We start from the raw sequence: 14,812 nt of genomic DNA on the forward strand, positions 1-14,812 counted from the left end.
AGGCCGGAGGCGCGTCGGGCTGGAGCCGGTCACGATGCCCCGAAGGAAGCAAAGCCACCCGCAGCCCGTGAAATGCGAGGGGGTCAAAGGTCAGGGGTCAGGGGCCTCGAGGGGAGAGGAGCGCGGGTGGGGTCAGTGGAGTGGGCTCAGGTCAGGGTGGAGGGGGACTCCTGAGGGATGAAGTGGGCGATCCAGACTCCTAGCTTCCCACCGAGGCACTAAGGTAATCAGAGTGGGTCAGCGAGTACGGGAAGTGTAGTCCACGAGGGCTGGCTCTTGAGGGAGAATCCACAAGCCCCCTCCCCTCTTCAGTGGATACTGAAGACTCCCTCGACGAAGGACCCGGGGCCCTGGTATTGGAGAGTGATTTGCTACTAGGCCAGGATCTGGAGTTTGAGGAGGAAGAGGAAGAGGAGGAAGGCGACGGCAACAGTGACCAGCTCATGGGCTTCGAGAGAGACTCAGAAGGTGGGTTTTCGGGACTTGGTTAAGGATTAGTGGCCGCTGGAGACCCCAGCCCTTCGGGAGGCAGATTAGAGCACCATTTCCTGCCACAACCGAGGGCTGGTTGAGCTTACATTTGAGCTAGATGACTTCATTTGTTTAATGGTCCAATCACTTCCATCACTTTGTTGAGGTGAAGTTCTGAGGCCCGGTCAAAGGTGATATGAATAGGAGGGTGGGTGAATCACATGGAGCAACTGATTAAAAGTAAATGCCCTGTCCCTCTTCCTAGCCCATTCCTTATGTGTATTTACTTTTAAGAGCGGTTCAGGGAAGCAAACTCTCTGTAAATCATTCAACCCAGTACTGACGTCTAATTTAACTCCCTTTCACCTGCAGCGTAAGCTCCTTTTGTATTGAGAGGTTTTAGTTTCTGTCTTTATCCTTCCATGCCCCTCTTCCCTGTGATCTTAGCAGCACCCTACCCTAATTTGCTGCACTAACCCATCCATTTATGCAAGATGTTTTCTGAAAGTCATTGAGGGGATCCATGTAAATATCAATCTGTTCTTTAGGCCGGCAAGTGGTATTACATGCATTACTTTCATTGTCTCCACTTCCCTCCAAATTTTGCCTCAGAGATAGATTTTATATCAGCTCTTTACTAAAAGGGGCCTTAGCAATAGAGTTTAGGAAAAGGTCTTGGGGTTCTTTGCCTTCTGTATTTTTACTTTCTTATCTCAAGAATTACATTATTGATTCATTTCAGTCTGTGGTCCACTGTGAACCCTTGATCCTTGCCCATTCAGTGAAACTAGATACAGATCAATTCTACCATCACTAGATTAGTCCAGTCTAAGAGGTAGACAATTCATGTTGAATTTTCAGGAATTACTGCAGGGGAGAACTTGATTCCTAGGAGGGAACTAAAGGGATCATCAAAGCTAAGGGTGGAGCCAAGCAAGTGGGGAGACCATAACTGAAAAGGGGAGAGTTTGGAGCCTGATCCTACCCCATGCTGATGTCTCTTCTCATGTCTATTTCACCAGGAGACTCTCTGGGGGCCAGGCCTGGGCTCCCCTACGGGCTGAGCGACGATGAGTCTGGGGGCGGCCGGGCACTAAGTGCGGAGAGTGAAGTTGAGGAGCCAGCCAGGGGTCCAGGGGAGGCCAGGGGTGAGAGGCCAGGCCCAGCCTGCCAGCTGTGTGGGGGGCCGACAGGTGAGGGGCCGTGTTGTGGGGCAGGAGGGCCGGGTGGGGGGCCCCTGCTGCCCCCACGGCTACTGTACTCATGCCGCCTCTGCACCTTCGTGTCCCACTACTCGAGCCACCTGAAGCGGCACATGCAGACACACAGCGGAGAGAAGCCGTTCCGCTGTGGCCGCTGCCCCTACGCCTCAGCCCAGCTCGTCAACCTGACACGACATACCCGCACCCACACTGGCGAGAAGCCCTACCGCTGTCCCCACTGCCCCTTTGCCTGCAGCAGCCTGGGCAACCTGAGGCGGCATCAGCGTACCCACGCAGGGCCCCCCACTCCTCCCTGCCCGACCTGTGGCTTCCGCTGCTGTGCTCCACGACCAGCCCGGCCTCCCAGTCCCACAGAGCAGGAAGGGGCGGTGCCCCGGCGACCTGAAGGTAAGTGAGACCAGGGACCAAAGACCTTGGGACATGGGTGGCTGGCACTAGGAATGCTTGGATTGGATTCATAGCCCAGGTCTTTGTCCCCACAGATGCTCTGCTCCTTCCAGATTTGAGCCTCCATGTGCCACCAGGTGGTGCCAGTTTCCTGCCAGACTGTGGGCAGTTGCGGGGTGAAGGGGAGGGCCTCTGTGGAACTGGATCAGAACCACTGCCAGAGCTGCTATTTCCTTGGACCTGCCGGGGCTGTGGACAAGAGCTGGAGGAGGGTGAGGGCAGTCGGCTGGGAGCTGCCATGTGTGGGCGCTGCATGCGAGGAGAGGCTGGAGGGGGTGCCAGTGGGGGGCCCCAGGGCCCCAGTGACAAAGGCTTTGCCTGTAGCCTCTGCCCCTTTGCCACTCACTATCCCAACCACCTGGCCCGGCACATGAAGACACACAGTGGCGAGAAGCCCTTCCGTTGCGCCCGCTGTCCTTATGCCTCTGCTCATCTGGATAACCTGAAACGGCACCAGCGCGTCCACACAGGAGAGAAGCCCTACAAGTGCCCCCTCTGCCCTTATGCCTGTGGCAATCTGGCCAACCTCAAGCGTCATGGTCGCATCCACTCTGGTGACAAACCTTTTCGGTGTAGCCTTTGCAACTACAGCTGCAACCAGAGCATGAACCTCAAACGTCACATGCTGCGGCACACAGGCGAGAAGCCCTTCCGCTGTACCACCTGCGCCTATACCACGGGCCACTGGGACAACTACAAGCGCCACCAAAAGGTGCATGGCCACGGTGGGGCAGGAGGGCCTGGTCTCTCCGCCTCTGAGGGCTGGGCCCCACCTCATAGCCCACCCTCTGTTTTGAGCTCTCGGGGCCCACCAGCCCTGGGGACTGCTGGCAGCCGGGCTGTCCATACAGACTCTCCCTGAACTAGGTCCTTCTTCCCCATGTTTTATACAGACGGACCAGAAGCCACCTTTTTCTCCCCCGCTGGCCAGGGGCTCCACACAGACTAACCTAGGCACTATAAGGACCAGCCCAACCCCATGGGCGGGGGGCCATATGGACCAGGGGGCCTTGCCTTGACTGATGCACTTCACCAGCTCAGTGAGAAGGGCCCTGTATTCACCTCCACTGCTCCCAGGGGCTGTGGACAAACTGGCTGGGGGACTGCCCAGCCTCCCACCTGTTTATTTAACTTATTTCAGTGCTTTATAATAAAGGAAACACTAACAAAGCCATGTCTATGCTGAATTGGCAATGGCAGGCAATTTGGCCTTACCCTTAGCATAGTAGTCCATGCTGTGATAGGAGAAGCAGGGGCAGTGAGAGGGAACCAGAGGTAGGCAGCAATCAGGCTGAGTTTAATGATGGGGAACTGGGCCAGACCAAACACAGACCTCTGCCCATCCCCTTGGCCTTTGGCCCATGGCCCCAAGAAGCCAGAAGCGGCCCAGAGGGAGTTGTGGTTCCTCCCCAAGGCAGGCAGCCATGGTCCCTTAGACTTTGTGCAAAATACTAAATACTAATTTGGCATCAAGGGCCAGCTCTGAAAAGAGAAGGGGCAATCCTCTGTGCAGCCAGCCCAGGGGACGAGGAAAGGTACATTACAAGGCCCCTGGCCAAGAGAAAAGGGGAAAGTAGGAAGGGAGAAGGAAAAGACCCCTCCCTCCCCAGCTTGGGGGACACAGGCACAGGGCAAGTTTCTGTAAATTCCACGGGTAGAGGGCAGACATCCAAGCAGTGGAGATTACAGATCCTCATCTCCAATGCCCTCGAAGGCGAAATTGCCGTGGACATCACTGGCACTGGCATCTGTGCTGGGACTGCCAATTCCCCGCAAGCTCACAGCACTCAGCTTACTCTGTAACAAAGGCAGGGTAGGGTCAGAGATCTTGAGCATGCAAGATCCCCCAACAAGCAGCAACCTCACCAACCCTGGAACTCACTGAGAGTTTGACCATAGACTCCCGGGTGGCATCAGGTGACTCCTGGGGAAGAAGAGGCAGAGATGTTAGAAACTCACTAGGAGAGGCGAGGCAGGGCTGAGAGCCAGGGTTCTGACGAGGAGGTAATACTTACAAGCAGTGGTGGGGACTTCACTGCTTGCTGGCTGTCTGAGCGTCTCAGAGTGCCCCCCACCCGCCGGCGCAGCATCTGGGGACAGATACAAGGTGCCAGTGAGGGCAGGATCACTCCCCCTCTCTCTCGAGAAGCCTCACATCTAGGACAAAAGGCCCCCTGCCACCCGCTCACTGCTCAGTCCACACTTGCTGCCTACCTTCCTGATACTGCCGCCTGATTTCTTCACCATCAGTTCATCCACCATGGACTGCAAGCAGATGCTCATCATGATAGCCTGAGGGCAAGAAGAGTGTCCAGCTTGACAAGAGTGGTCAGTCTGAGCCCAGCAGCACTAATGGCTCCCATATTGAGTACTGGAAACCCTACACTTTTATCTAAGGTGCTTCAGAGGAGGCCTGAGGCTAGGTTCACACCTGGGGGCTAGTGATGGTGACCCACTGTAGCCGGTCCTTGCTCATGAGGTATTCAAAAGCCAGTTCCAGGCGCACTTCGCCCCGGCCCCGGCCCGGGCTGCTCGTGCTTCCACTGGGCAATGGCACCTGGGAGAGGAAGGGGAATTAGGCTGAGTTCACTCTGACCAACCTGTCTGGCTCCCTGACCCACTGCAGCCCATACCTAAGCTCAAGGCTTGCCAGGCCTCCAACCCAGGCCTCCCCCTCCTACCCCGACTCACAGAGGAGGTGACCCGCCAGCATCGCATGCGAGTGACCCGGAAGGAGCCTTCTCGGAGTTGCTGGCCAGGCAGGCGGAGCTGCAGGCTGAGCTCACTGTTGCCCGCGCTCACCACCACGGGACAGTCCTTTTCCGGGAAGTCAGCCACACAGGCATCAAAGCGCAGGTAGCCATAGTGCCGCAGTGTCTGGGCCAGTCTCAGGAACTGAAAATGGTCATCACGTGGGGGTAGATTAGGAGGGGGAATGGGACAGCGCAGAAAAAGCAACCCCTTGGAGGGAGACAGAGGCAGGGCTCACCTCCTTCTTGGAGACCTTCTCTTGCAGAGATTTGAGTTGCCGGTGCTGTTCCTTGGTGACCAAGATCCACCCACGCTCAATATCTGATACCGTCTATAGTAGAGACAAGGGGCAGGCAGTAGGAGGTCCCAGTCAGCAATCCAAGGAAAGTGTCTACCATTACCTCTGTCCAGCCTGACCCCTAGCCCCACACTTGAGCGACCTCTTTGCAGTAAGTCCTTGATCTTGTCAGCTTAATAAAAATAGGGAGAGTAGATATTGTGCCAGCAGCACTGACAGTATTCTAGGAACTTCCCCACAAACTGGGAACAAAAACACGATAGCAGTTTTCTTGGAAGAGTGAGTCACCAGTTACTTTCTTCAGGGGAAGGGTTCTGAGGCAGCTCCAAGCTCACCTGAGCATAAAGCAGGTTCAGGCCAACCCGGTTCTCCATGACATCGTCATCATAGGCAGAGTCCCAATAACTGTGAGGCCAAGGGGTGGAAAGGGGTAATGGGGCTAAGCTGGGGTAAGGCAAGAGGTAGAATGGAAAATGGGCAAAATAGGAGCAATCTGAACTATCAGAGGCTAATGGTATAATGGGAGGAAGCTTGGGAGGCCTGGCAGAAACACCCAGCACTATACCCCCTTGTCCAGATCATTCTGTCTCAATGTATGGCCCAATAATCCAATCCAGCACAGCACCCTCCCACCCCGCCCCTTCCAGGCCCAGCCCTGACCTCTTCCTCAGCACAATCTTATACTCTTGGCTCCGAAGGCTGGTAACAGACACATAAGGCAGCTCAAACTCTTGCAACTTCCGTACAACTATGGGTTTAAAAAAAAAATGTAGTGAGATTTAAAGGAAGGGAAATCAAGAAAGAAGTGCCCTGAGGTAATGTTCATTCTGGGGGTGGGGGTGGGGAGTTAGAGGGGTTGCAAACTCACTACTGGAAGTACAAGGAAGCAGTCAAGTCCAGAGAAACTCACAAGAAAATGCTCCATCCTCTTTTTCTCGAACTAAGAATAGGCTAAAGTATCCAATCAAGTCATCTGGAAGATCCAGCTTTGCGGCTACAGCCTGGGGATAGGGATAGAAGTATAGCTCATCATACTGGCTGGTTCCAATCATTCTCCAAGTCCAGGACCCTGGCATGCAGGGGAAGAAGGGGCAGTGCTGAACAAGCGCCTCACCTCCAGGACATCCTCAGTCTGATCTGAAGTTAGCACGTTGATAAGAACTTTCTGCCCGTTGCTGAGCAGCACTTCCAAGGACACTTCCTCTGTGGGGACCTGCTGTGTCTCCTGTTGTGAGCACACATGGGGATGGGAGGCACTGTCTTGTCCCTTGCCTTGACCTATGCCCAACTCTATTTCTAGGTCCCTTGTGTATCTTTATTCTCAGCTGCTTAAATACAGGCTGGGATTTCTTTGATTTCATAGGAACAGAAGAAGTTTCATTCCATTAAAAAAGATGACTCCTCTGTTATTAAGATGACATGGCCTGGCCTGGTGTGGTGGCTCATGCCTGCAATCCCAGCACTTTGGGAGGCTGAGGCGGGTGGATCACCTGAGGTCAGGAGTTCGAGACCAGCCTGGCCAACATGGCAAAACCCCGTCTCCACTAAAAATACAAAAATTAGCTGGACATGGTGGCAGGCGCCTGTAATTCCAGCTACATGGGAGGCTGAGGCAGGAGAATCACTTGAACCTGGGAGGCAGAGGTTGCAGTGAGCTGAGATTACACCACTACTCTCCAGCCTGTGCAACAGACCGAGACTCTGTCTCAAAAAAATAAAAGACATGACCTTCCAGTAAGGTCCTTTCCTTAAATCTTGGTCCCACCCAAAGTCCTTACCTGTTGTGCCCGACGCAGGAAACTGTTGAAGGTCTCGCTGCTCCCAAGCAATGGGTCTTGCCGAACTATAAGGACAAGAGAATGATATTACAGGAACTTAGGACTCACTCTTGGCTTCCCAGTCCTCCTCTCAGTAGGTTCCCCCGACCCCATTTCCTGGGCTGATGGTGGCCTGCCACATCCCCCAGCTGGCCTCACCTCACTCACTGTTTGCATAAATTCTTCACCTGCCCCACCCTTGGCTGCCATCTAGGTGAGTCCAGTCTATAGAACTAGGGAAATAACAATGATGTTAATCTAAAGCACATCAGATACAAATTAAGTTCTCTCCACTGATCTTAAGACTAGTGTTATACTACTATTTCTCATAGATGTTAGTGCCCAAATTGTTCTGCTAGTATATAGTGTTACATATCCTCATAGACTATTTACTTTGCTAATTGCATAACAGATCAAACAAGAGGCTTCCCAGATCTAGAAATTAAATCAGGCCCTTCTACAGAACCAGCTGTTTTTAAGTCTCTCCCCATAGTCCTCAATATAGTCAACCTAGTTTCCTGCAACCACTCACCAGCTTGCATGTACTTCTCTAACTGCTCTCTCCTCTGTTCTACCTCAGCAGGAGTCAGAGAGAAAAGCTTCTTTGGGGGGAATGCAGGAAGTACATTGGCCCCATACTCCTTCCGAAGCTATTTAGAGAAAGAGATACAACCCTTCACATAAACACAGAAAATGAGATGTGGCAATCTACATATGCTCATAATGTTCTCTTGGGTGTCCCTCCCTTCCCTCAGTCCCTGCTCCCCTGTCTACCCTGGTCATCTGAGAAACAATTCCTTTGACAGAGGTAGCATCTCAAGGGAGCTGTCCTAGATATAAGCTGTTCTCTATCTTATTGTGTACAAGTCGGCCCCTCCACAGTATGGGGAGGATTTGTACTGGGCCGGGACCTATTGGGAGCCCACTGACCACCTAGCAAGACTGTTCACTGAACCCCCACAGGAGGGAAAGGGCTTTATAAAGTGCAGAGTTAATAGCTAAGTCTGTTCACAAAGTATCTTAGGACTTAAAGGGACTCTGCAGATCAAAGAATCCATCTTTCAGGTGTAGAAACCGAGGCCCAAAGAAATCAGGTAACAGCTGGGTACCGTGGCTCATGCCTGTAATCCCAGCATCTTGGGAGGCCAAGGTGGGTGGATCACCTGAGGTCAGGAGTTTGAGACCAACCTGGTCAACATAGTGAAACCCTGTCTCTACTAAAAATACAAAAATTAGCCGGGTGTGGCGGCAGGCGCCTGTAATCCCAGCTTCTTGGGAGGCTAAGGCAGGAGAATTGCTTGAACCCAGGAGGCAGAGCCGAGATTGTGAGCCGAGATCGTGCCACTGCACTCCAGCCTGGACAACAAGAGGGAAACTCCGTCTCAAAAAAATAAAAATAAAAAATAAAAATAAAATCAGGTAACTTCCTCAGGGTTGCATAACTAATTATCAGTAGAACTCTACTGAGTTAAATAGAGTTTATGATCTGGTAAGAAAGGAGAAGAAACATTGCATCACAGATACATAACGATAATTGGCACAGCTAAACACACTGAAATGAGCCGAAGAACACAAAAGGAAATCGGTGAATCGTTTGTATAAGCAGGGAAAATAACTTCAAGTTGCCGCTCAGATGACAGAAGGAATGTGCTTTGACAGCCTAGGTGGAGGTAGTCGGGGGGAAGGGTTGGTTTGCCCATGCAGGGGTAAAGGCTACTAGGGCAGTAAGACAGGACAGAGAACCAGGATATAAGGACAGGAAGGGGCAGTTGTTGCGCGGACATTAAGCTTCTTAGGGAGTTCCCGGAAATGTTAAAAAAGATAAACCAGGACCCTTCCCTGTGGCAGTGATTAAAGGGGAACTACAGTCTACGGGAACAAGAAGAGCAGGTAAAGGGAGACACTGATGCCCACGTGTAGGGAAGGGCTTGAAGCTGTCTCAAGGCAGGGGTGCTAGTCCCACCTGCTCGTGCAGCCCCAGGAGCTGGCTGTAGCGCACCCGACAGTGCAGGACTCCATTCACGTGAATGTTATAGGCCTGAGGACACAAAAGTAGTCAAGCATTTTAGGGTTGCGGTCTGAGCAACTCCCTTGAGAACCCTGGCCGGAAGTTGCCTGGCAACTCCGCCGGAGTAACGCGCTAATCTCCCAAGGGTTAGTTCGCTTGTTTTCCCCAGGGCCAGGTCCCAAAGCTGAAGAGCCAGTCCGGGGGAAATTCGGACGCTTGTGTTGCAGTCTCCCTGCCCAAGAGGCCAGTGACGCCCACCAGGGCAGCTGGGGCCTAGCTCCGGGAGGCGACCCGACCTAAGGGCCTACCCTACAGGAGCTCGGGCGACCAATCACACACACGAGATGAGCTCCCAGGGAGGCCGTCGGGAGTCGGCGGCCCAGGACCAGGCCCGAAGGGTGGCGGTCAGGCCTCGGAGGCCGCTCCGAGAAGGCTCGGGCCCGTTATCCCCGCCCCTGCCCGGCCCGGCTCCGGCCGCTCCTCACCACGTAAGCGGAGCCGCCGCTGTCCCCGCTGCGGGACTCGGTTTCGGGAATGGAAAAGTGCATGTTCCCTACGGCACGGCCCAGCCGGGCTCCGGACTGTGAGGGCCGAAGCGGCTCTGCACGCTCCCCCTCCGCTGCTCAGCGAGTCCCCGCAGCCTCACTCGCCATTTTGGGAGCCCTGTGATCCGATGTGGGAAGGCGGTGGGACGTCGGTTCTGGGACGCAGTAGCCCGGGTATGCTGGGAACTGTAGTCTAAAGGGCAAGAGCCGCCTCTCGGGACAAGGAGCCCAAAGTGGAGTTGACCCTCATTGCAACCCGTAGTGCGGGGCGGGGCCCCGGGGCCTGTCAGAAATTGTAGTCCGATTAGGGCTGCGCGTCCTCCTTCGGCGGCTCAGCCTCCAGCCCAGGTGGCGCTGTGGACCCAGCGGCCACGGAGCGAGGCAGCGGGGCGGCTCCGTGACTAGGCGGGCGGAGCCTAGGACTGAGGGCGATGGCTGCTGTGGCCGTGGCTGTTCGCGAGGGTGAGTGAAGAGCCAGGCCTGCCTACCGGTACGCAGGCCGACGAGCCCCGGACAGCTAGTGCCGGGCCCTGAGCGCCTTTGGGCCCCGCCGCTCCGTTCCAGCGCCACGCTGGGCGCCGGTCTACACAGTCTCTAGCGCAGTCCCGCGCCGTGCACCGGCTGGTTCCTGTGAGGAGGATCAGTGACCCCTCCTTTCCTTTGATCCACCGCGCAGTGCGTCCCCACGCGGATCTTTGGCTCGCCTCGCGCCTGCCGGCGGAGCCATGGTCATGCTAACCCAGCAGCCGGCTGCGCCGAGTGCTAGTGCCCCCAAGCCCTCCCGGAGCCTGTCTGGCTCACTTTGTGCCCTGTTTTCTGATGCAGACTCGGGATCCGGGATGAAGGCGGAGCTTCGCCCTGGGCCTGGGGTAAGTGTGGCTTCCCTCCCAAGCCGCCTGCCAAGCGCTACGCAGGAGGCTGTGCCAGCTTTATTCCGCCCCAGCTCCCATCCCGTGTCAGTTTATTTCTCAGTAAAGCCAGGAGATTTTACAGAGGTCTTGCAACTCTAGCAATATATGATTCTGTCCCTGGAGGAGAAACGTCAGTCTCTGTGGATGTAAGCTTGTAACAGGTAGCTTGTGGAAGTTAGGGAGAACTAGGGATTTAACCTTGTATTCGTAAGCATCCAATAGTGTTTGTTCCTCTTTGGAATTGTTGGGGAAGAGCAGTATCCTATGTCTGTGTCTCAGGCAGTGGGGAGGGAAATGACCAAAGAAGAGAAGCTGCAGCTTCGGAAGGAAAAGAAACAGCAGAAGAAGAAACGGAAGGAAGAAAAGGGGGCAGAACCAGAAACTGGCTCTGCTGTATCTGCAGCCCAATGTCAAGGTGCGGGGTCTTTTTTAAAGGGCTGGGGTGTGGAGCTGGTAGAGGGATGTGGTGGGAGAGAGAAGGGAGAGACAGGACAAAGTTGATTTGAGCAAGTGTGTAAAGCAAAGAGGTTTACAAGGAGAGAAGCTAGTTTTAGCTGGGACACGGATATTGCCTGCCTGCAGCTTGGGCACCTGTTTTTTTTTTTTTAATGCTTTTAGTAGGCCCAACCAGAGAACTGCCAGAATCGGGCATTCAGTTGGGCACTCCTGGGGAGAAAGTTCCAGCTGGTCGGAGTAAGGCTGAACTTCGGGCTGAGCGTCGAGCCAAGCAGGAGGCTGAGCGGGCCCTGAAACAGGCAAGAAAAGGGGAACAAGGAGGACCACCTCCTAAGGCCAGCCCCAGCACAGCTGGAGAGACCCCCTCAGGTATCTTCCCTTCATTTTAAGACCTCCCTTACTCCTAATTCTAACACCAGCTCAGGCTGCCCTGTAGTAAAACAGCTCTCGCCTCTCATTCTCACCTTGGAACCCAGAGTTCTGAATTCTTCCCATCATCCTATCCCTATTTCCTTTTCTACTCTATTCTCCCTTGTTTTCCCCACCTCATCCTGTTTTTCTTGATGCCCCTTATACCCTAAGAGCAAATTACATATTTCAAGACCTACAGTGTCCTGAAAACATGATCATTATCTTTCAGGAGTGAAGCGTCTCCCTGAGTACCCTCAGGTTGATGACCTGCTTCTGAGAAGGCTTGTTAAAAAACCAGAGCGTCAACAGGTAGGAAGTGGGTTTGGTGCCTGGGTAGAAAGAGACTAGGGAAATGGACTGGAGGGAGGAAAGGTGCTGGGTGCAAAGTGAGAAGGATGGGTGCTTGGGTCAGAGTAGTCTTACTGTTCACTTCCTTTCCAGCTTTATCTCATCATTTTTAAACTCTGGGCCATTGGTCCTGTTTCCTTGTTTTGTCAAGGTTCCTACACGAAAGGATTATGGATCCAAAGTCAGTCTCTTCTCTCACCTACCCCAGTACAGCAGACAAAACTCTCTGACCCAGTTTATGAGGTAGGATCCTATGAGATTGTCATAACTTTTGAGTCTGAGAAGTTTTAGTAAGTCAGTATTGAAAGTGTCTAGTAAGGTGGGCTCTGCAGGAAGAAGTATGAACTCAAGGCAGAACTGTAGAAGAAGTGGGGAAATCTGCTAGTGAAGGAAGTTCCTTTTCATTAGGGGCAGGTGGGCAGGGCAGTAGATGCTCAAGCTCCCTTTCGAAGTATGTGACACCGCCATCCCATCAGCATCCCATCCTCTGTGATCCACCCAGCCATGGTGCGACTCGGCCTGCAGTACTCCCAGGGCCTGGTCAGTGGCTCCAATGCCCGGTGTATTGCCCTGCTTCGTGCCTTGCAGCAGGTATGTCCTATCCTGTTCTCTCTTACAATCCAACCCCACCTCCCCCAACACTACCCCAGCTTCTCTGTCACCCAAGGTCACCTCTGGGGGACAGAGGGAATACTCCCACCCTCAGAACATTTTCCTCAGTGAGGCTTATCCCCAGCCCCCGTTCAGAGATCTTTATTAAGGGGTGTTTTGCAGATCACCTTGTGTACCCTATAGGTGATTCAGGATTACACAACACCACCCAATGAAGAACTCTCCAGGGATCTAGTGAATAAACTAAAACCCTACATGAGGTAGGAATAACACTATAAGTCCGCTCCCACCTCACCCAATCTTTGTCTTGTACTCTTTTTCGTGCTTTTCTATCTCTGTTTTCATTTTCTGTTCTGTTTTCTTTTTAAAGACTTTTTTTTTAATGTGAAAGCTTTGTTAAGTTGTGAAGAGTTGCATAGATGTAAGGTATTGCTGTTGTATTACAGCTTCCTGACTCAGTGCCGTCCCCTGTCAGCGAGCATGCACAACGCCATCAAGTTCCTTAACAAGGAAATCACCAGTGTGGGCAGTTACAAGCGGGAAGAGGAGGTGATGAGTATGAGAAATAAGGAAGGCATGCACCTGTGGGTAGAATTAAGAAACATGTTCAAAACCCCCGGGAAGGCCAACATAAGCCTTTTTTTTTTTTGCCCTAGTCAAGGGTTAAGGAAGGGTTTGGGCATTCTGACTTGTGCCATCTCTGGGCCCTCTATGGGCCTGTCATCATACACATATTCAAGCACCTGGCATGATCATCAGTGGGATAAAAGTGTCCATTTCTTGTTCACTAAGGATTTTGCTCCATTTAGGCCAAGTCAGAACTTCAAGCAGCCATTGACCGGTATGTGAAAGAGAAGATTGTGCTTGCAGCTCAGGCAATTTCACGCTTTGCTTACCAGAAGATCAGTAATGGAGATGTGATCCTGGTATATGGATGGTATGGTCCAGACCCTGTGACTGAGCAAATTTGGGAGTTGGAATGATCTGAAGAAGGGACTACCCATTTGCCTTTGGGAATAAGTTGGGAATAAGTTAGTCATCAGTTACTGACATTTATAACTGAATCCTTCTCTTCATTCCCTCTAGCTCATCTCTGGTATCACGAATTCTTCAGGAGGCTTGGACAGAGGGCCGGCGATTTCGGGTGGTAGTGGTGGACAGCCGGCCACGGCTGGAAGGAAGGCACACGCTACATTCTCTAGTCCGTGCTGGTGTCCCAGCCTCCTACCTGCTGATTCCTGCAGCCTCCTATGTGCTCCCAGAGGTGAGTACAGAGGAAAAGGACTCCAAAGTTGGAGGTAAAAAAGTGTAGTAGTATAGACGTAATCTCACCTTCTCAAAGTTAGTTTTGTTTTTGTTTTGAGATAAGGATGGAGTGCAGTGGCGTGATCACAGCTCACTGCAGTCTTGACCTCCTGGGCTCAGGTGATCTTCCCACCTCCGCCTCTGAGTAGCTGGGACTACTGGTGTGCACCACCATGCCCAGCTAGTTTTTATTCTTCTTGTAGGGATGGGATATTGCTATGTTGCCCAGGCTGGAACTCCTGGGCTCAAGCAATTCCCCTGTCTCGGCCTCCCAAAGTACTGGGATTATAGGCATGAGCCACTGTGCCCAGCCACAGTTATTTAAAAGTATTAGAATTATATAGTCCTGGCTTGGCGCCATGGCTCACGCCTGCAATCTTAGCACTTTGGGGGTCCAACGCAGGAGGATCACTTGAGCCCAGGAGTTCAAGACCAGCCTGCTCAACATAATGAGACCCTGTCTCCACACACACATACACACACAAACATACAAAATTAGCTGGGCATGGTGCATGCGCATGTAGTTCCAGCTACTTAGGAGGCTGAGATGGGAGGATTGCTTGAGCCCGGGAGCTGCAGTGAGCTGTGATTGCACCACTGCACTCCAGCCTGGGCGACAGAGTGAAACCCTGTGTCAAGACAAAAAATTACATAGCCCTGTTTATATTTAATTGGAAAAACACTGACAGTATGTTACAGCAGTCTAGCTATTGCAAAAACATTACATTAAACTAGCAACCAGGAAGAGGGAACAAGACAAAAGTAACTTCAAAGTTTAGTTTTCCTGTGGGAGATTTGATGGGTCAGTGGTCAGGTGTTTTCACAGAGGAAGAGCCATCATTAAGATGTTTTCACAGAAGAAAAGCCATGATTAAGATTTATTACTTGCCAGGCCCAGTGGGTCACGCCTGTAATCCTATCTCTTTGGGAGTCCGAGGCAGGCAAATCATCTGAGACTGGGAGTTTGAGACCAGCCTGACCAACGTGGAGAAACCCCGTCTCTACTAAAAAAAACAAAAAATCAGCTGGGAGTGGTGGTGTGTGCCTGTAATCCCAGCTACTGTGGAGGCTGAGGCAGGAGAATCACTTGAACCCAGGAGGCGGAGGTTGTGGTGAGCTGAGATCGTGCCACTGCACTCCAGCCTGGGCAACAAGAGTGAAACCTGGTCTCAAAAAACGAAAAGATTTATTACTTGTCTCTTTGTTTTT

At 52.6% G+C, this 14,812-nt stretch overlaps 3 protein-coding genes across 8 annotated transcripts in view; 2 read left to right on the forward strand and 1 right to left on the reverse strand.

The window, feature by feature from the left end:
* Positions 1–3,315, forward strand: ZNF513 (zinc finger protein 513). The gene is made up of 4 exons (XM_011972613.1): positions 1–89; positions 313–468; positions 1,494–2,081; positions 2,177–3,315. Exons 1-4 carry the CDS (start codon positions 35–37, stop codon positions 3,001–3,003), a joined length of 1,626 nt encoding a protein of 541 aa, XP_011828003.1. The 5' UTR covers positions 1–34; the 3' UTR covers positions 3,004–3,315.
* Positions 3,316–3,417: 102 nt separating this feature from the next.
* SNX17 (sorting nexin 17) lies at positions 3,418–10,181 on the reverse strand. Of its 4 annotated transcripts, none has more exons than XM_011972619.1 (15): positions 9,501–10,181; positions 9,007–9,045; positions 7,540–7,657; positions 6,969–7,033; positions 6,305–6,415; positions 6,101–6,191; positions 5,851–5,938; positions 5,526–5,595; positions 5,131–5,223; positions 4,833–5,036; positions 4,573–4,698; positions 4,356–4,433; positions 4,157–4,231; positions 4,024–4,065; positions 3,418–3,938 (listed from the first exon to the last, which is right to left on the reverse strand). In XM_011972619.1, the coding sequence occupies exons 1-15, from the start codon at positions 9,561–9,563 to the stop codon at positions 3,825–3,827; spliced, it is 1,377 nt and encodes a 458-aa protein (XP_011828009.1). In that variant the 5' UTR covers positions 9,564–10,181; the 3' UTR covers positions 3,418–3,824. The 4 variants fall into 4 exon arrangements, with proteins under 4 accessions (XP_011828009.1, XP_011828008.1, XP_011828010.1 ...); XM_011972618.1 differs by having other exon boundaries at positions 8,971–9,045; XM_011972620.1 differs by having other exon boundaries at positions 8,971–9,045; positions 9,666–9,805.
* The window catches only part of EIF2B4 (eukaryotic translation initiation factor 2B, subunit 4 delta, 67kDa), a 14,812-nt gene continuing 9,820 nt past the window's right edge, over positions 9,821–14,812 (forward strand). The window contains exons 1-11 of one of the 3 annotated variants that reach the window (XM_011972615.1): positions 9,821–10,022; positions 10,386–10,429; positions 10,751–10,886; positions 11,090–11,296; positions 11,568–11,647; positions 11,838–11,929; positions 12,163–12,277; positions 12,482–12,558; positions 12,745–12,847; positions 13,108–13,235; positions 13,385–13,562. In XM_011972615.1, coding sequence (XP_011828005.1) covers positions 9,992–10,022; positions 10,386–10,429; positions 10,751–10,886; positions 11,090–11,296; positions 11,568–11,647; positions 11,838–11,929; positions 12,163–12,277; positions 12,482–12,558; positions 12,745–12,847; positions 13,108–13,235; positions 13,385–13,562 — 1,191 coding nt within the window. In that variant the 5' untranslated portion in view covers positions 9,821–9,991. Of the gene's footprint in view, positions 10,430–10,750; positions 10,887–11,089; positions 11,297–11,567; positions 11,648–11,837; positions 11,930–12,162; positions 12,278–12,481; positions 12,559–12,744; positions 12,848–13,107; positions 13,236–13,384; positions 13,563–14,812 lie in introns of all 3 variants that reach the window. The other 2 variants (XM_011972616.1, XM_011972614.1) reach the window with 2 other exon arrangements.

Source organism: Mandrillus leucophaeus, unplaced genomic scaffold (assembly GCF_000951045.1).
Source record: "Mandrillus leucophaeus isolate KB7577 unplaced genomic scaffold, Mleu.le_1.0 Scaffold13, whole genome shotgun sequence".
NCBI classification, from domain to species: Eukaryota; Metazoa; Chordata; class Mammalia; order Primates; family Cercopithecidae; genus Mandrillus; species Mandrillus leucophaeus.